Source organism: Macrotis lagotis, chromosome 8 (genome assembly GCF_037893015.1).
Source record: "Macrotis lagotis isolate mMagLag1 chromosome 8, bilby.v1.9.chrom.fasta, whole genome shotgun sequence".
Classification (NCBI taxonomy): Eukaryota; Metazoa; Chordata; class Mammalia; order Peramelemorphia; family Peramelidae; genus Macrotis; species Macrotis lagotis.
In genome coordinates this window covers 97,920,332-97,939,633 of record NC_133665.1, presented here as the reverse complement: position 1 = coordinate 97,939,633, position 19,302 = coordinate 97,920,332, and the positions used below count along the sequence as shown (strand labels likewise).

The 19,302-nt window shown below is 40.6% G+C and overlaps 1 protein-coding gene, 1 long non-coding RNA gene and 1 other non-coding gene across 5 annotated transcripts in view; all 3 read right to left on the bottom strand.

Annotated features, from left to right (window-relative positions):
* The window catches only part of MYO1G (myosin IG), a 41,254-nt gene extending 39,098 nt beyond the window's left edge, over nt 1–2,156 (bottom strand). Inside the window, exon 1 of the mRNA XM_074197690.1 lies at nt 1,820–2,156. Coding sequence (XP_074053791.1) covers nt 1,820–1,914 — 95 coding nt within the window. The 5' untranslated portion in view covers nt 1,915–2,156. The remainder of the gene's footprint in view (nt 1–1,819) is intronic.
* Nucleotides 2,157–4,792: 2,636 nt separating this feature from the next.
* LOC141495866 (uncharacterized) lies at nt 4,793–9,098 on the bottom strand. 3 transcript variants are annotated; one of them, XR_012470884.1, is made up of 5 exons: nt 8,964–9,098; nt 8,579–8,812; nt 7,684–7,732; nt 7,280–7,339; nt 4,793–6,672 (listed from the first exon to the last, which is right to left on the bottom strand). It is a non-coding gene; the product is annotated as an uncharacterized LOC141495866 (long non-coding RNA). The 3 variants fall into 3 exon arrangements; XR_012470885.1 differs by lacking the exons at nt 8,579–8,812; nt 8,964–9,098 and adding an exon at nt 8,471–8,572; XR_012470883.1 differs by lacking the exons at nt 8,579–8,812; nt 8,964–9,098 and having other exon boundaries at nt 7,684–8,572.
* Nucleotides 6,771–6,905, bottom strand: LOC141496730 (small nucleolar RNA SNORA9). The gene has a single exon (XR_012471132.1). It is a non-coding gene; the product is annotated as a small nucleolar RNA SNORA9 (small nucleolar RNA).
* Nucleotides 9,099–19,302: the final 10,204 nt, after the last annotated feature.

Below are 19,302 nucleotides of genomic sequence, written 5' to 3'. Positions count from 1 at the left end.
ACTAATAGAGAGACTGTTGTCATAGCTCATACCAGAGGTAATGAAAGCTTGAATTAAGGGCTGGCTATGTGGTAAGAAGTGATGGATTAGGAGGGTACAGAGAAATGGGATGAATATGAAGAGGGAGAGTCAGTAGGAGTTGGCTCCAGATTCAGCTCTCTTATGGGAAGGTGAATAGGAAGATTCTCAGATGTAAACAAAGGATGCTGTGTGGAAGGAGGAAGAATAATCTCACATGCCTCCTTTTCTGTAAATTTCTTAGATTATCAATCCCTGGAATAGCCTTACTTACAATTTAACTAGTAAGGGGGCCATCAGAATAAAAAAAAAATCTGGACTCTACGAACAGTATTCTAATCTTTGTGATTTCAGTCAAGACATTTTTCCTCTTAGTAAATCAGTTTCCTCATATGAAAAATGAAGGGGTTGTTCTAAATGACTTTTAAGGTCTCTTCCATCCCCAAATCCTATCCTTTTATGTACATATCCAGCCCCAAATCCTATCCTTTTATGTACATATGGAGAGTCTTCCCAGAAGTCACCAACTTGCTATGTGATCTTATTGGAGTTTTAACTTTCTAATAAATGGAGAATATAGACTAGATAATCTCTGGATTTGGGGGTTTATTTGTTTTGCTGTTCTACATCTTAAAATCCTAGATGGGACTGACACCTGAGAGAGGGGAGAGAGACTGATCCACAAAAGGAGTAAGAGAGAAGGGAGATAAAGTGAGTAACTAGAGACCCAAGAGGACTGACTCAAAGGGAGCGGCCTGGGCTCAACGCCTAATTGTTTCCTGTTCAGAGACCTGGGTGTGACAGCAGCAGAGAAGTAGGAAGGACAGGGCAGCCTCTACCTGCTGCCCTATGTTTACAGAAGATTTACAGTCCTAGTAGGATTGGTGATAGGCACAGAGATGAAGGAGAAATTAAAGGTTAGTTAGGCCACAGTCCTGATTTTATAGCTGAGAAACCTGAGGTCTTGTAAAGTTAAGTGACTTGTTCAAAGTCACAGAAATAGTAAAAATGGTAGAGTCCGGATTACTAGGTTCCAAATCCAGCTCTTTTCTCTCCCATTGTATTATGCTAGGAAACAGTTCGTGTTGAGTAAGGGGGTGGAGTTGAAGGCTCGTGTAATGTATAGAAAAGGAAAGGGAATGGAGGTGGGTAGCAGGGAAAACCCATGTTAAGTAGAAGAAAAGCCCAGATTGAGTCTGGGAAAGGCCCATGATGATTAGGAGGGAAAAGTCAAACTGAAGTGTCTGGAGTTTATTACGGTAAGATAGGGAAGGACAGACTAATGTTAAGTTCTGAGGCTCCCTCCTTTCTGCCTGAAGGGCCAATGACTTGAAGTCATTGAGAAGAGAAGGGAACCACTGATCCTGAGGAAGGAAAGAGGAGGAGAGGAGAGAGAAGAAATGAAATGATTAGAGATCTCAGAACATGCTTCTGAATGGACTCTTACATGTTAAATATGTAGCCTATATCTCCATTTATTCTCAACCACTTGTGGGTGTGATCTCTGGTTATTATGTTATGTTACAGCTTCACAGTTCAACCATCTCAACTCCTTAACCGATACACAGACAGTCCAGGAACTCTTTCTGTGCCCATATTATTATTGTTATTATTTCCCAAATAATTATCTCAAAGTGTTTTACATGTTAGCTCACATTATATCCATTATTGTTGCTGTTATTATTACTATCCTCATCTATAAGATGGGGAAACTGAGGAAATAGAGGTTAAGTGACTTGCCCAGGGTCACACAGTAAGTGTCTGAGACAGGACTAAAAATTCGGATCTTCTTGATGCTTACCTGATTTTCAGATTGTCCATGAAATCCTCCATGTTCACCTGGTCTAGCAGAACAAAGTCTGGTTTACCAAACTCAGGACCTTCCTCTTCTTCCATAATTGCCGCCGGAGTGCTGAGTGCTCCTGGGGCCGTGGAGGCAAACCTCTTCTGAACCTTACTGCAGTATACAAGAAATACCTTCAGTAGGGAGAGTGGCTCCTGCAGGCAGGCAGGTAACTGCTATAATGGGGCTGAAAGGCAGCCAGGGTCTCAGTGGGGTTGGGTGCCCGGGCAACCAACATAGACTCTTGTCATATACTCAATTCCCCTCCCTGCCACCACTGAGGAGTGCAATAGGAAGTGGGTTTGGGTTCTGGGAGGTTCCTGTTCTCACCACTTGCAGGGCTCCCTCCACCCCCCACCCTGAGGTGATGTGACCCCTACTTCCTTCTTCCCCTCAGAGAGGGTGTGCCTAACGGTTCATGTGGCGGAGCTTCTCCCAGTCAGCAGTGATTACTTAGACTTCCACAAGAAGTACCATACTCTCTTTGATTTGGTTTCCTCTTTCTTCTCCTAGAATATAGAGTCTTCATCTGTCTGAAGCTTATCCTTTTCAGACCTCATCTCTTCCAGGAAACCTTCCCTGACCATATCTGCCTGTAGGAATCTCTCTCTCTCCTCTAAAATCCTGGTCATGGTCCTTAGGGTCAGAGATCATAGGTTCATCTCTCAAGGAACTTTAAGAAGTTATTTGGTCTAATTGCTCATTTTTACAGAAATGGAAACTGAGTCCCAAAGAGGAGGATCCAAAGTCCTAGAAGTAGTAAGTGATAGAGTGGTGATTTGAACCCAGGTATCTTGATTCCAAATTCAATTCTCTTTCCATCGAATCAGACTGAACACTGCCCTTTTCCACCATATCCTCCATATTCTGAACTCAGATTCCCAGCTTGTTAGAACTGGAAGGCTTAAAGTTCATCTTTGTTCAGTTGTTTCAATCCTCTCTGACTCTTCATAACTCCATTTGGTGTTTTCTTTTTTTTAATTTTTTGCAAGGCAATGGGGTTAAGTGACTTGCCCAAGGTCATACAGCTAGATTAATTATTAAGTGTCTGAGGCTGCATTTGAACCCAGGTCCTCCTGACTCCAGGGCTGGTACTCTATCTACTGAACCACCGAGCTGCCCCATTTGGGGTTTTTTTGAACAAAGATTTACTGGAGTGGTTTGCCCTTTCCCTCTTCAGCACATTTTACAGATGTGAAAACTGAGGTAAAAAGGGATAAGTGACTTGCCCAGCCTCACAAAGCTATTATTTGAAGTTGAATTTGAACTTAGGTCTTCCTGACTCCAGGCCCAGCTCTCCTTCCAATTCCAATTAGTTGCCCCAGAATTTACCTAATCTAACAATATTTACTGGTGAGGAAACTGAGGTCCAGAAAAAACTATTAACTAACTTTGTAATTAATAAATACTTTAGTATTTATTAGCTTTAAAGCTTACTGATCTGTTCATAGCATCTAGACAGTTTGGGGCTCATAGTTAATGTCTGATATGCTGAAGTCAATATGGGGTAGAACATTGAATTTGCAACTGGAGATCCTGAATTCAAATTCTGACTGTACCCCTTGCTGTGTCACATTAAGTAAATCACTTCCTCTACCCTGTTGTTTTTTTATCTATAAAATGAAGTCGACTAGATGATGTGCATAGAAACCACAGAATAAATACAAAGCCTTTCCCAATCTCCCTTAACAACAGTGCCTTCCCTTTATTGTTTCCAAGTTATCATGTATACATGTTGTTTGCATGGTTTTTTTTCTCTCATTAGACCACACACTCTTTGAGAGTAGGGACTGCCTTTTGCTTTTCTTTGAATCCTAGATACTAAATTGACTAAGAGCATTGGCTTTGCGATCAGAGGACTTGGTTCTTTTGTCACTTAAGTAACTCATATGGCCTTGGGTACTTCTCTTTAGGTCACAGTTTCATTGCGTATGAAATGAGATGTCTCTAAGGTCCTTTTCAGCTTCAAGTCAGCATCTTCTCATGACAGTGGTCCCCTCCCTTATGCCCTCTGCTGGTGACATTAAAAAAATTTCCTGGAGGCCCCAGATCAAACCCAACCAATAGGAAGCCCCAAAAGCTACAGACATAATAATTCACATTTAAGGTTATAAAGAACTTTGCTCACAAGATTCATGAGGGATAACAAGCTAATAGAATCATTATTATCTCCACTTTACAGCTGAGGAAACTGATGTTCAGAAGTTAAGTGATTTGTGTAAGATAACATAATATAAAGAATAGACAGGAGATTATCACTCCCCAAACCTACTTGAACAAAGTCCAGTACTCAGAAAAGGTCAAGAAAGAACTGAGAAATGGAATAGTTCCTAAAGTTCCTTTTTGAATTACTAAAAATCCTGACCCTCAACTTTGAGTGGGGTTAGCCATCCCCAAATTGTGAAAAAGATCTTTTAAGAACACCTAGATTCTCCCATTTTTTGTTCTTCACTAAACTCTTCCCAACTCTTCTCTTTATTTAAATTTATTTTCCCAATTATCTGTAAAGATAATTTTCAACATTCATTTTGTAAAGTTTTCTCCCTTTCACCCTTCCCTCCCAACCTAGAATAGCAAGTAATGTGATAAGGATTTTACATGTTCAAGAGAGTCACACATTTTTCCACTTTAGTCATGCTGTGAAAAAATAACAAAAAAAGAAAAAATCCAGATTCTTCCTTTTTCTATACCTTTCACCTTAATCAGGCACCTAAAATCCTAATGCTGTCTCCCACCCTTGTCCAAAGGAGAAACTCCTTCATAAATTTAAATTAATGATTAGCAATTCTCTTTCCAGGGAAATTTCCATTGCAACTTAGGACAAAGGCACATCAAATTTTATTCAACATAATTTCTGAAAGCACCTGATACACAGGTAGTCTTGTGTTTTGTGCTGAGGATATAAGGACTGATAAGACCCAGGCCCTGCAATGTGGGAGTTCAAGATCTAGTGGGGCGAGAAGAGCCTTAGAGACCAACAGTAGTGGAAACTAGCATAAGGACAACTAAAAAAACTGAGGAAGTCTATGAAAAATATTAGAACCAATGTTATATTGTGAGGAGAGCAGGAAAGGAGTTTTCAGGATAGACTTCATGGAGGAAAGTGCAACTAAGTTAGGCCACAAAGGAAGCCCCAAAGCTACAGAGATGATAATAATTCACATTTAAGGTTATAAAGAACTTTGCTCACAAGATTCATGAGGGATAACAAGATAATAAAGTCATTATTATCTCCATTTTACAGTTGAGGAAACTGATGTTCACAAGTTAAGTGATTTGTGAAAGATAATAAAGAATAGACAGGAGATTTATCGCTCCCCAAACCTACTTGAACAAAGAGAAATGAATTGTGGAGCCAGTCAGCTTCATATAACATTATCTCCCATACAGGTAATCACCTTTTACTTTTTTTTTTTAAGGCAAGGGGTTAAGTGACTTGCTGAAGGTCTCAGTGTTTGAAACCAGATCTGAACTAGTCTCGAGGCCAGGGCTAATGCTCTATCCACTGCACCACCTACCTGTCCCAAGGTGATCATTTCAACTCAGGTGTAGATGCACTCCTCCAGTCCTCAAATCATTCCTATGACTGGAAAAATCTAATTTTCCTAAGATTCTAACACATAATTGAAATTCCCAGCTTTTACTTCTACTTTGGTGATTCAATTTGATCCCCAAACCCTGAAGATGTAGCATTTTATAGAGGAGCTGATGTAAAGAGAAAGAGAATTTAGGCTTGGATCCCAACAGTACCACTTGCATGACCTTGGGTCTCTATTTAGACAGGTTTCATTTTTGCAAATGAGCTGAGACTAGATTTCTGGATTCTTTCCAGCTAAATCTTATGAAAAATCAGCCTCAATAATTTAAATAAAGCTGAAAGCCAGAGGTCAGATTTCTCATTTGCAGGGATACACAAGAGCAATTTTAAATCAAAGCTTTGCCACTTATCTTTTGTGACCAGGGTTATCACAATCTGAGCCTACTTTTTTTTAATGACCTCCAAAGTCACTCCCAACTCAGAATCTGGGATTCCTGAATTTTCCAATATCTATCCCTTGAAATGAGAAATACTTAACTTGCTCAGCTTTAGGGTTTCTTCATCCAGCATTTTACTGTGAAAAGATCTTTTTCCCTGTTGCCACCTCATCATCCCTTGAAGACAGAGGCTTTATCTTGTAATTCCATCATATTTAATAAATGCTCCATTGATTCACTATACTAATTGATATTTCTAAAGCAAGAGTGGTAGTTGACCACACCACTACTTTGTTCCCTATAGCCTATTTATTTAGTATTTAAAGTGCTTCCCATGGATATTGTCAGAATATCCATTTCTCCCTCAGAGAGAGAGACCAAGTTGTACCCTGAGTGGCCTACCCTGGGATCATTTCCAAGCTCCTCTACAAAGTCCTCTTCTCTAAGTGGTCTTTTCCTAATCAATAAACTCCCCACCCTACCTCCCTGGAATTACTGTTTAGATTCTTTATTTAGTTAAGTTGTATCCTCAAATTTGAAATAACTATTTGCTAAGCATGGAGAGTACTGCTCCAGAACAGAAATTTATCTTCTCTGTAATATATCCTCATTGCTTACTTCTGTCCTCATTTTATGCTACAAATGTTAATTACAATAATCACCATCTTGATAGATTCTAGGAAGCAGAATGAGCATGAGTGAACAGTATTATTGCAAAAAAAAAATCAGGTTTATTAAGTGTCATTTAAGGTCCAAGTCCATTGTCCAAAAATTCCAAGATGGTATCTTGAAGCTTCCATAATCCCACTCTGTCCCTTTCACAACTGATGAAAAGCCTAAACGTAAAAAGAGAAATCAAAAATGAGTTGCAGAAAATGCTTTGGTTTCCACACAAGTATTTCAAACATTTACTTTCCCCAGTCTAGTTAGTCTATAATGTCTGAGATTTCTATAACCTTACTCCGAAGTCAGAGCAGAGTGAGGCCTCAAACCATCTCAGAATTGCTTTAGCAAGTCTTTAGGAATGTCTGGAATCATAGAGGACTCCGACAAGCTGGAAAGCTTGCACACAGAGAAAGCACTAAGGACTGAGAGGGCAGAGTCCCATCCAACTAAACTGAAGTAGGGTTAATCTTTTGAAAGAATAGTGAGGCATAAGGTGGACTGAACTTTTCACTCGTTTTCATAAGAAAACTGACTACTTAATCAGGTAAGGGCCAAGACTCTCAGTCAGGTCTGTTGGGTCATTCTCTTAGGATGGCAACTGTGGCATTCATCCAATTCCTTTCCCCTTCAAAAACAAAGAGTGATGAGGGGAATCAGTACTTTTAAAGGATGTATCATATTTAAACATAAGGGCAAAGAAGATCTACCATAGGAAATTGAGGAGCAATTCAACAAGGTGGTCTGTACACAAATTAACTAACAAATTCTATAACCTACCAATTCCAGTCCACCAAAAGTCACAAGTACTGACAGCAAGTCATCGGACAGGACCTGAAACTAAAGATTTAAAGTAAAAAAGTTGAGACAAGTTGTAATGATTAGGAAGAGCAATTTATTTACCAACAACATGAAGAGGATAGCCAGAGTCCAAAGAACCAAAGCCTAATCTTGTCCTCTAAAACTACCTTCACAACATCTTAATATTCAAAACTCATCTCATTGCTCTAAAACCATAATCACAAAAGGGAAAGGGTAGGGTCTTAAACCATTTCAAAAGTGTTAATGGGAATGCATGGAGTTCCAATAAACCAGAACTGAAGAATGGCTGTTTTGAGAAAATTTAAAAAGTAACACTAAGATTTAACTATGCCAAACATAAGAATACTCTCAAATGCACTTACCCAGTTGGTTTAGTAGCCCCATGTATCAAGAGGTAGGATTGGCCGATTTCTGTGAGAAAAGAGAATTTAGTTAATAAAAATGGAAAATGGCGCAGTAGAGAATACCAGTGTAAGAGTAAGAAGCCTAAGGTTTTGCTCCTAACTTAACTATTTGGGCTGCTAGGTAGCACAAGAGACAGAACATAAGCCCTATTTCAGAAGGACCTGTGTTCAAATGCAGGGATCATGGGCCCCTCACTTAACAAAAAAAACAAACAAAAAACTTGGTGGGGGGGGACTCAGCTGATTCCTTCCTCTTCATGAGTTGGAATATTAAGCAGCACCTTTGTTTTGTGCATAATGAATTATTGAGAGTCTGGATCAAGAATTTAACTCTAAGGAATTTTAGACCCCACCAATTGTGTAATTACTAAGTAGAGAGAGGGAGGTTAGCTTTGATCCATGTTTCCCCACCTTCCTTTCTGTTTCTCATATTTCTCCTTATAATCTAGTCCCATAGCTGTTATCAAGTCTGAGAAGTTCAAGAAATTTCCAGGCCAAAGGGTCCCTTTGGAGATCTTGGGAATCCAAACCTCTCATATTATAGGTAAGAAAAAAAGTCACACATAAGACTAAAACTATCTTTATATAAAAAGAGTCTAATGAGGGCTTACAGTGTCTCCTCTGGGGCTGGGACGGGAGAACTCCCTGGGATTGAAACCAAGGTCCCCTGTCTCCTAGTCCAAGACTCTCCCCAAAGGGAAAGCATTCTTGGGGGGGGGATTTGGGGAGCAGCCAGGGGGCTCACCCTGCCCAAGGGTCCTGAACTGAGAGTCCCTGTCCAGCCAAGCCGGCTTTCCCAGTCCTCCCCGACGCCGGGGCCTTCCCTCGGAGACCACTGGGCCCCGCCGCTTACAGTCTGTCTGTTACAATGTATCCTCGGAGGCCGGGGGGGGGGGGGCGAGCTTCCCGCCGCCCGCTGTGTCTCCGGCCTCGCGTCCGCGCCTGGTCCACATGGCGGCCCCGGGGAGGGGGTGTCCGGATGGGGACCCCGGGGTAACAGGCGAGCTCCCCCACTCATCGTGCGGAGGACGATCGTTCACGCGGCCGGCCTCCGCGGCTCCCCCGCTGCCGTCCCCGGGCGCTTCCCCTAGAGAGAGAGAGAAGCGGCTGGGGGTGAGCCCACCCTGCCGGGCCCGGGCCGGGGGCGCCCGGTCACGTGCTCTCAGAGCTCGGCAAGGCAGAGTTTTCCCTCCCGCAAACCCGGCGGGATGAAGCGTCCGGGGCCTGAGAGTCCTTACCTGTCCATAGCTACCGGCGGCAGGTGTGCCAGGCCCCGGATGGACGTGGATAAAGCCCGGGCAGGACTCTCCGGAGCGTAAAGAAGCGGCCCCGCCAGCCCTCCTAGGGAAAAGAGGCTTGGCCACACCTCCGGACGCCCTACGTCCCCCGCAGTCCTCGCCCCGCCTAGGTGGGCGGAAGGTGCGTAGATGGCGTAGCACCACGTGGCTCCTACTCCACCCTCCTGTCTGGCCCAGGCCCGGAATGGGGCACCCTGCGTCTTTTTCAGAAACTAGCTTTCCTTTTTTTTTTCCTTTTCTTCTTTTTATTTTCTTTTCCTCTTTCTTTTTCTTTTCCTTTCTTTTCTCTTCTTTTTCCTTCTTTTTTTCTCTTTTATTTCCATCAGCTTTATTCTCTCTATCTTTTCTCACTTGCCTCATTGAGAATTTTTTTTTTTAGTTTTTGCAAGGCAGTGGGGTTAAAGTGGCTTGCCCGAGGCAATAAAACATAAAAACAATAAAAACATAATTATTAAGCCTCTAAGGTCGCATTTGAACTCAGACACTCCTGACTCCAGGGCTGGTGCTCTATCCACCTAGCCGCCCCTCATTGAGAAATTTTAAGGAAGTAAAATCCTTTGTCATATATGCACAATGAATGAAGGAGAAAGACTATTTGACCATGTCCAAAAATGTATTGGAAGACTCAGTTTTCTAAAGAGGTTACAGTTTTGGGGGTGTTTTGCTGGGAAGAGAGCTAGGTAGGGAGTCAAGACAACCTGAGTTCTCTGGACTTTGCCTTTAGCCAGGCATTACCTCTTTCTAAGCCTCAATTCCTCCTTTATTTTAAAATGAAAAAAATCAAAGGGTCTTAGTAGATGATCTTTGAAGTCGATGAGGTTATTCTCTGCTAGACAGAGAAAGCCTTTGGTGAACTATTAGACTACCCTAGCATATTTCCTTCTTCAAAAAGGGGGAACCCTTTTGAAAGATAATAGGGACCTTTTGTAGTACTTTGGTAGAAGGTTGGAATCCCACTCAAGATAGGTATAAAAAAAATCTAGAGAAAAATCTTCATTGAGGATCTCTAGGAAAATCTAGGAATCGTCCTTGTTGCCAAGCTCTGTTGATTTCACCTTTGTAACACCTTGTGTTCCCTTCTGTCCTCTGGCACTGGCACCATACCAGTGCAGGTCCTCATCACTTCATAATTGGACTATTGTAATAGCCAACTGGTGGCTCTGCCTCACTCAAGTCTGCCATCACCACTCCACCTGGCCCCTGAAATGATTTTCCCAAAGTGCAGGTCTGATCATGTTACTTTTCCTGCTCAAACTCCATGGCTTCCTACTGCTTCCAGGAACAAACACAAGAGCTTTGACATTCAGGGATTCTCCCTGGCTGTCCCCATTCCTGGGAAACTCTCCGTCCTCAACTTTGACTACTGATCTACAAACTTGCTAATGTTCCGATTAAAATCCAACTTTCTATAAGAATCCTTCCCTAACCTCTTAATTCCAGTGCTTTCCCTTTTTAAATTATTTCCTACTTATCTTTTATATAATTTGTAGCATTTTTTGCATGTTTTCTCCCCATTAAATTGTGAGCTCTTTGAGTTGTCTTTTTCTTCTTGTTATATCCCCAGCAGGGCCTGATGCCTACAGAGTAGACACTTGAACAGTTGTTTCGGTCACGTGCAATTCTTATTAACCCCATTTGGGTTTTTTTGGTAAAGATATTGGAGAGACTTACCATTTTCTTCTTCAGCTGATTTTACAGATAAGGAAATTGAGGCAAACAGGGTAAAATGACTTGCCAAGGGTTGTTAGGAGCCAGGGTCTCTAAGCTGTTTGACACAGTCACAGCAAGAAGACTCAAGGCAAGACTCAAGACTGCCTGATGGAACAACATTTCCTTCTTCAATATACATAGGGATTTCATGCATACCAATATTTATAGGTTTATTATTGATTACAATATTTACTCACCCTAATACTAGACTATAAAGGAAGGATTTCAGAAAAATTCCTTGAATAAAACAGATTGTAAACTCTGTCTAAATTTAACAGGGACTGCCTCTCCCTGAGGCATACAAAAGGATTCAGCATTATGAAATCTCTGGAAAACCCAACACTGGGAATTCCAAGGAGATGCCAGAATATATACAGGGAAAACAGATACAAGATGGGTCAGATAGAATTACAGGGAAATTAATAGTTTTTCCCCCCCTTACCATACACAGGAATATATGAAAAAGATGGTGAGAAAGTAGTTAGTACAGGCGACCAATATGTGAACTCCAGCAGCCTTAGTTTCATGGGAAAGAATAAAAAAGTCACAGAAACTGTGGCTTCTACCAACAAGGCCTGAAAGAAAAATTGGTTATTGTAAGAGTTAACAGATGGGTGGACAAGCATAAAGACCCTCACTATAGATTGTTAAGAAAGTGTATTGAAAAACATTATTTAACACAAAAAATATAAAAAACTTTCCATTAAAAGAATTGCTTAATTAATAACTTTAAATGAATTAACAATTATCGTGTAGTAATAAATATGGTAACAGACAGGTTAAGGTCATCATGGTCTGAGTAGGGATAAGAAATCAATTAACTATATGATTATTACTTAAACTTGTAATCACATGATTAAAACTTGTAACCATATGAACTATATGATTGATGGTGAAAATTGTACACTTTTGTAACCAAGGAAATGATCTCAGCTTGCTTGCTTGAAACATACATGATTCTGAAACTATAAAAATAAATTTAAGCAGCTGACAGTCAGTCAACCTACTCCTGCCTTTACCCACTTGTTGACTCAACTCATTTCTCCCACTCTATCCCTCCTGTCAGGTTCCAAGGACCCCGTGGAGGCTGGATCCCTGCAAAGGGTCATACTGTTACTAAGTGTTTGAGGCTGGATTTGAACTCATAAAAACGAGTCCTCCTGATTCCAAGTCCAGTGCTCTATCTACTTTGACACCTAAGTGCCCCAGTAGGCATTTAATAATAATAATAATAAGTAGGCTTATTGATTGATCCGTTAGATAAATCAGAGGAGCATACATAAGGAGAGGAACATTAATAAATGGGATATCAGGAAAGGTTACTTGAATGAAATGAGTGTAAACTTGCGTAGGGAATGAAAAATTAGATATTTTCTTGCCAGAATAGTTTCCAACAGTCAACCATGCCCAGACACAGAGATTATTGATGATAATTAAGCTGCCAAATTGATATTATCCCTTTGCTCAAAAAACTTCAGAGTGGCCAGTAGACTCTAGAATAAAAATACTTGGTTTGACATTTAAAGGCTGTCACAATCTGGTTCCAGCATATCTTTGTAGACTGATTATCCATGACTTCACTTCCTTACCATTGCTCCAAATGAAGTCTTAGACATTCTGACCTATAACCCACACTTGGACTCCACCCTGAGAAACACCCTGGGCTATGACAGGTGACCTTTATTCTTTATCTTGCCTTGAACTAAGCCTCTACCTCACTTCCAGATCACCAGCTTCAACAATTCCATTTCTACTTCTGCCTTCACCCCAAAGGAAACAACACTCCTCCCCCTTCTAGTTCCCTTTAGGTGGGGTCTACTCTATAACAAAATCTCCTTGAGGGCAAGTATTGTCAGTTGTTGTTTTGTATCCCCCATGTTTAGTACTCAAGTGGTCATGCTAAAAAGCATTTATTGTCTCTATTAAGTATTTAGCAAGGATAATATAACAAAAGGCAACAAAGAGTGGATGTGGCCTGGATGAAGTTCCAGGGAAGGAGATTGAGCAGCAGATAGGTAGGAGGAGAATTGAGAGAGGTAGTGTCCCGAAGATCTAGAAAGAAGAGGGTATCAAAGGGAAGAAAGTAATAGACAGTGTCAAAGGCTTTGGAAAAGTTAAGATGAGGATGGAGAAAAGACCATTGGAGTTTAGAAGGCATTATGGGCATCAGTAAAAGATTGAAGATATAGTTATCCCTTCCATATCTCAAGGGTCAGTAGACCTGGTTATTCATGTCAAATTTTTTGATTCTCCCTTCATAGCAGAGAAGTCTGAATATTTTTCTTTTTCTTTTATGGAATGCTTACAATATCTCATTTTAAAATTTTGGTTAAATATTTGGTCATAGGCTGTATTATACAATGCTATACATATATTCATTTCTTAGTTTCTAAACATTTTCTGTGTCATCTGTTGGCCATCCCATGTCATCTGAAACTTCTGCAAACATCCCCAAATATTCCTATTTAAATTCTTGTGTCGAATTTCAATAATCAAAACCTCACTGAAAAAAATGGAAAAGAAAAGGGGGACAATTTGTTAGAGAAAACAGGGTGGAATGGTATAACTTGTGTATGTAGAGGGATTGGCCTTAGGAAGAAATGCTATCACCTCATGTGACATGGGGTAAAGGAGGAGATAGTGGTAGAAAGCATCTGGATGATTAAAGATAAAGAAGAGGGGAGAAGAGGGAGCTCTTGAATAATGGCCTAAATTTTTTTCAGAGGCAATTTTCTGAGCTGAGAGGCTAGAGGCAGGTGAAGCCATGGGAGATGGGAGGGATGAAAAGGTTTGGAAAAAGTCTGAGGTGAATAGGATAGTGATTAGTTAGCAGCAGCTAGGGCCCAGTTAAGGTTCTATAACATAAATCTGTAGTGGAGTCAGTCAGTATCATTTTGTGATTTTCTCTACCCTTCATTCAAGCAGCATGTGTGTAGGAGCCAAGGCAGCAGATGGTGGAAATGATTCAAGGCTGAGGCTTGGCAGGGCACAATCATTGATATGATAATGAGGCCAGGGACTCAAGAGAATAGGACAGGGTAGAATTGGTTCACCAAGGGGTGAAGATGGCGAAAGAGGGAGGAGTGTGGCTAAGGCAAAGTTAGGAGAAGGCAGAGGGAGAGATGGAAAACTAATAGATTATGATCAGATAAAAGAATTTCAGTGTTCTCTATCGTGGAGATGGTTCATTAGTAATTGATGGCTGAGGTGATTTGTAGGAGTATGGTCACAGGAGATTAATAAATTGAAAAACTGAGAGATTAAGGTATTTGAGGAAGAATCAATATGTTCATAGTATGGGGCAGAGGTTTGAAAGAAAAAAGAATATTCTGCGCTAGGTACTGAACTCATTAAGGAAGGGGGCCATCGTGGAAGTTGTAGACAATAGCTACCATGATTTTGATCTGAACTTTGAAGTATGGGCAGACTAGATGCTAAGATCTTGGGTTCTAGTATAATGTTCTTTCTATTTCAATTCTATTAACATTTATTAAATGCCTAATATTTGCAAAGGTCTTTTTATAAAGGTATGAAGATAAAAACTCTGTCCTGAAGGAACTTGTGATATGCTGGATAGAGAGTCCTGGACCTAGAGTCAAGAAGAATTGAATTCAGTTCTGGTATCAAACACTTAATTCTTCCTAGCTGGGTGACCTTGGGCAAGTCACTTAACCCTGATTGTCTCACATCCAGGACCATCTCCAATTATCCTGATCCACATTTGGCCACTGAGCCCAGATGACTCTGGAGGAGAAAGAGAGGCTAGTGACTGAGCACAGCCCCTCCCTCATTCAAATCCAATTTACTTGCTTGTCATGGTCTTCTTCAAGAACAAAGGATATAATTACCTAGCTGTGTGGCCTTAGGCAAGCCACTTAACCCCATTTGCCTTGCAAAAACCTAAAAAAAAAGAAAAAAGAACAAAGGTTAAACATTATCATCAGCTGTAGTTTCATCATCTCTAAAATGAAGATAATAATAGCAATTTACTTCCCAGACTGCTGTATATATGTAGGGAGAGAGCAGTTAAAAAGGTTGTGGGGGAGGGGAATGAGGACATCAGGAAAAGCTTCAGGTAAAAAGTGTGCCCAAGGGATCTCCTCGGTGAACTCAGTATTCTACAGGTCATCGAGATGAAGCTCCCACCAGTCATTTGGACACATCTAAGATGCTCAGCTGCTGGCCCTGCTTAGCCACATCCCCTGATTCTTCTTCCTTCTCGCTGCAGCCAACCCACTTACTTGCAACCACTTCCTTGTGAAGGAGAAGGAAACTCGGGTCCAGCAGCAGTTCCCCAATACTATCACCACCCCCTCCTTCCTGCCCTAGGCTTGAAACTCTATTGCCCCCACTCCCCTCCCACTGCTGTGGGTGATGAGGACCAAAAGCCAGTGTAGATGCTAATGGTGAGAGGTGACCCAGTAGGCTTAGGAAGAGATTCTCTGAACAAAGGTTTGCACCCCATGAGGAAGAAGCTCTCAGCTGGTACTTTCAGATCTTTCTTCTCAGTCAAACCATTTTCCTTCTCCAGTTTCCCCTATCCACTTTTTCCTTCTGCCCCTTCTTTCCACCTTCTCTAGACTCTAACAAAGGTCATTCTTGAGAGCCCAGATCTCCTGCTAGTCGATCAGGGAAGATTGCCTTAACCCTCTCCCAAACTAATGGGAATAAATGAGTTTAGAAACAGTCCATGTCATTAGGACGCCATCTTTTCCTAATGTTACAAATGCTGATTATAAGACATCAATGAGGTTGGGTAAGAAAGAGAGCATTCAGAGGAGAGCAATGAAAGTGCTGAACAAGTCAACAAAGAATCTGAGGATGTTTAGCCCAGATTGGAATAGGGCCAAAATGGAAGTATCAAAAAGATAAATTGAGACTGGATGTCAAGGAAAAAATTTCAAATTAGAGAGATTCTGAAACCAGAAAGAAGAGATTTCATTGAAGATCTCATGAGTCAATACATCACCAAGTATTTCTTAGGACCCTCATTAAAGGCATAGGAGATACAAAGAAAGACAAAACAATACCTGGTCTCAAGGAGCTCATATTCTTCTGGGAAAGAGATATTGTGAATAATTATGAAATAATAAGGTAAGAAATGGCCATCTAGTTAGCTAAATAGACTTCCAAGTGGAGGCTGGATGATCATTTGTTGTGTTTGTTCAAGGTGTATCATTTTCAAGCACAGTTTGGATCATTTAGCTTCAAAGGCTTCTTTCAACTCTAAAATTCTTTTTCTGTATGATTCTGTGATCCTATCCATACCCATTAAGGAGTTTTCCAACTTAAACATGTTTTACCTTTTTTCAGCAGATCCTAGGTTCCCTCTTCCTCAGAACACTGAACAAACCTTCTCAGGCCTTGCCTAAAAATTTGGGGTACTTAGCAAAATGATGGAACATAATAACAGCTCCTGCTCCTTCCTACTTGTTAACTGTGTCATCCCTAGTAACTCAACGGTCACTCAAAGGCTTTAAAGTCAGAATAATTCCCAATATGAAGATAGTTTGGGGTTAGTGAAACAAGTTCTAGACCTGGAATTACTTGGGATAACCCTATCTTGTGAATCCTGTTTCAGAGTCATTGTAGTTCTGTGACCTTGGGCAAATCATTTAACCTCTGTTTATACATGCCCTTCCCTCTCCCAGAACTCTTCAGACCATAAGATAGAGGGGAATTGTACTGAAATAGTGGTGAACAGGAGTTCACTCTCACCTGTGAAATCACAGATCTGAACTGAATGGTTGTGAGGAAAGTGCTACATAAATGTGTTATTGTATGTGTCATCACCTCAAGGAGCAGAGATTGTATCAGTTTTTAATTTGGTTTATAAAGAAACACATAACTAGGGTGTATGTACTAATCACTTGATATAGATTTGCTGATGCTCAAGCTTCGTTATATCAAAATTGATTAGTAATTCATCTAGCTAACACCAAAAGCCTTCAAATAACCCCCATTCACATATATACCAACTGTGATTTCACAGGTGAGAGAACAGAAACATTTGCTGACAGGAGTTATGATTTTAAGATAATCTAGCCCCACACTTAGGATCTTTGGGTTTTGTGGGTTCAATATTGCCTTCCTTAAACCTATATAGCAAGACTGTATGTATTTGTATGCATTATCCAGTGAAAGAGTGCATTATCTAAATTGCCCACCAGAAGGCATTAACTTTGAACCATCAGCCCAGCAATATTTACATTGTCTAGCAACTGACTCATAAGAAACTAGTATCTTAAGAGGCTATATTATTCCTACCAGCCACCAGAAGGCTCTTAGCTTGTACATAAGTTGCTCCTCTACTGCAAAGCCCATCCAGCAGCTATGGGATTAAGTACTTTGATATACTCTCTGGTGAGCTCTGAAATTAATTTAGGAGATAAAAATCTAATATTAGAAGTATCTAATCTAATATTAGAAGTTCCTTCCTTAAGGAAGGAACCCAACTACAGTCAAAAGACATAGGTTCAAATCTGGTTTCTGTTCTAATTTCTTCTATGAATTTGGGCAAGTCACTTCTTTTTGCTGGACCTTAATTTCCTCATCTTTAAAGTGGGTGGATTAGACCACATGATCTCTAAAGTCCCTTCCAGATCTGGATCTAGGATGCTATAGTTCTATGAGAAGTTATTGGAAACATTAAACATTTGTTATAAAATATTAAATTTGCTCTCCATCTAACTCAGAGCCCTCAATCCATTGCAGCTTCCGTTATCTCAGTGCAATGACCATTAGATTTGGAAAATTAGCATGCTATGAACACATGTTGTTGTTCAGTCATGTCTGACTCTTTGTAACCCTATGGACCAAACTACTATGGGGGTTTTCTCAAGAAAGACAGTGGAGTAGTTTGCCATTTCCATCTCCAATAAACTAAGGCAAATAAAGGTTAAGTGATTTGCTCAATCACATAGCTAGTGTCTGAAGTTCATGTCTCCAGCCCAGCATTCTAGTCTATGAGCCACCTAGCTGCCTTCTAGACTAATAATGACTAAATGACTTGCCCAGAGTCACACAATAAGTGCCCAAGGCTGGATTTGAACTCAGGTCTTTCTGACTCCAGACCCGGCACTCCAGTCAAAAAACCATCTAACTGTCCCTATGATCACATAGTTTATTGTATATAGAATAAAAATGAAAAGGAAACTGAATCAAATAGTCCTCTATGGAGTCATTTGCCTCCAACCATTTCTCAGCATTCCTCTCTTTTTCCTCCCAGATCTTTGAGTGTGGTTAAGGGAACTCCCAACCACACGTATCCATAGCTCATGGAAAAGGAATTAAGAGGAGTAGTGTTTGTTCATTTTCTCAGAATGATGGACCAAAAGAGGAAAAGTGGGTAAGATGATGAAGAGCTTCCACTTCCCCATTCTGACTCATGAACTAAAAAGTGGAATCAACTTCCCCACCTCAAGAGCCAGGCAAAATTCATAGCTGCTGGCTGCGTGGCCACTAGATTTGCCAATTGTTCTAAGTCACCATCTCTACTGTAGGCTCAGAAGCTCTCTTTAGTGCTATAGCTTCTATCAGGTGCTAGTTGTAGTCTCTGGATCTCTCTATGTTGTCCAAGTCATCTCCCCACTATCCCAGTTACTCTTATTTTTCTCTTTAGAAAGTCTGAATCTCAAGGAGAATAAAAGGAAGAGAAGAACTAAAAAGCAAATTCCAACAACATACAGATATCATCCCTATATTCTATTTCCCCTTTACCTTAGCACTACTCCAAACCCATTTGCTGAAACCATAGGTGAGGGAAAACCATTTGTGCTGAAATCATAAAGTATGGTCCTCTCCATAGATCACTTCCCCAGAAATTGGAGAAAGCAATGAATCAATGAGATAAAAAAAGTAATTCTCTTATGTTTTATTAGCTGATTGAATAACATTTACATTTAGGAAAGGAAGTCTCTAAGACTCTCAAACAGAAAAGATTTGGTATTTAGGGAACTGCAAGCTTTATTTTATGATGTATCAGAGCAGCCCCAAAGCTTAATGGATCTCAGGCTGAAATGAGAGAGGCATGGCTTCCAGGAATCAGGAACTGTTAGTCCTGTCAGATCATATGTGTAATAGGATCTTCCTCTCTGGGAATGCCAGGACATTAATAAGATGAGAGACATCCAGAACAAACAGAAGGTAGTAAAGGATCTTAAGTTTCTGTCATAAAAAGAACACTTGAAGGAATGTGGGATATTTATTCTGCAGAAGAGAAAGGGATGTGATAATTGTCTTTAAACATTAAAAGACTGTTAATATGGAAGAAGGGTTAGATTTGCTCTTTTTGGTCCTAAAGGGCAGAAATCAAAGCAATGGGTAGAAGTGGTAAGGTGACATATTTGATAATGGAAAAAAAAATTGCTTAACAGAGCTGTCTGAAAAGCAACTGACTGCCCTGGGAGGTGATAGGCTTTCCCTTCATTTGAAGTGTTCAGATAGTGGCTAGATAACTATTTTCTATATGTATTGTAAAGACAGCTATGTAGGATGATGGTTAGGATGCTAGACCTGGAGTCAGGAGGACCTATATCCGAAGCAAGCTTACTAGCTGTGTGACTCTGGA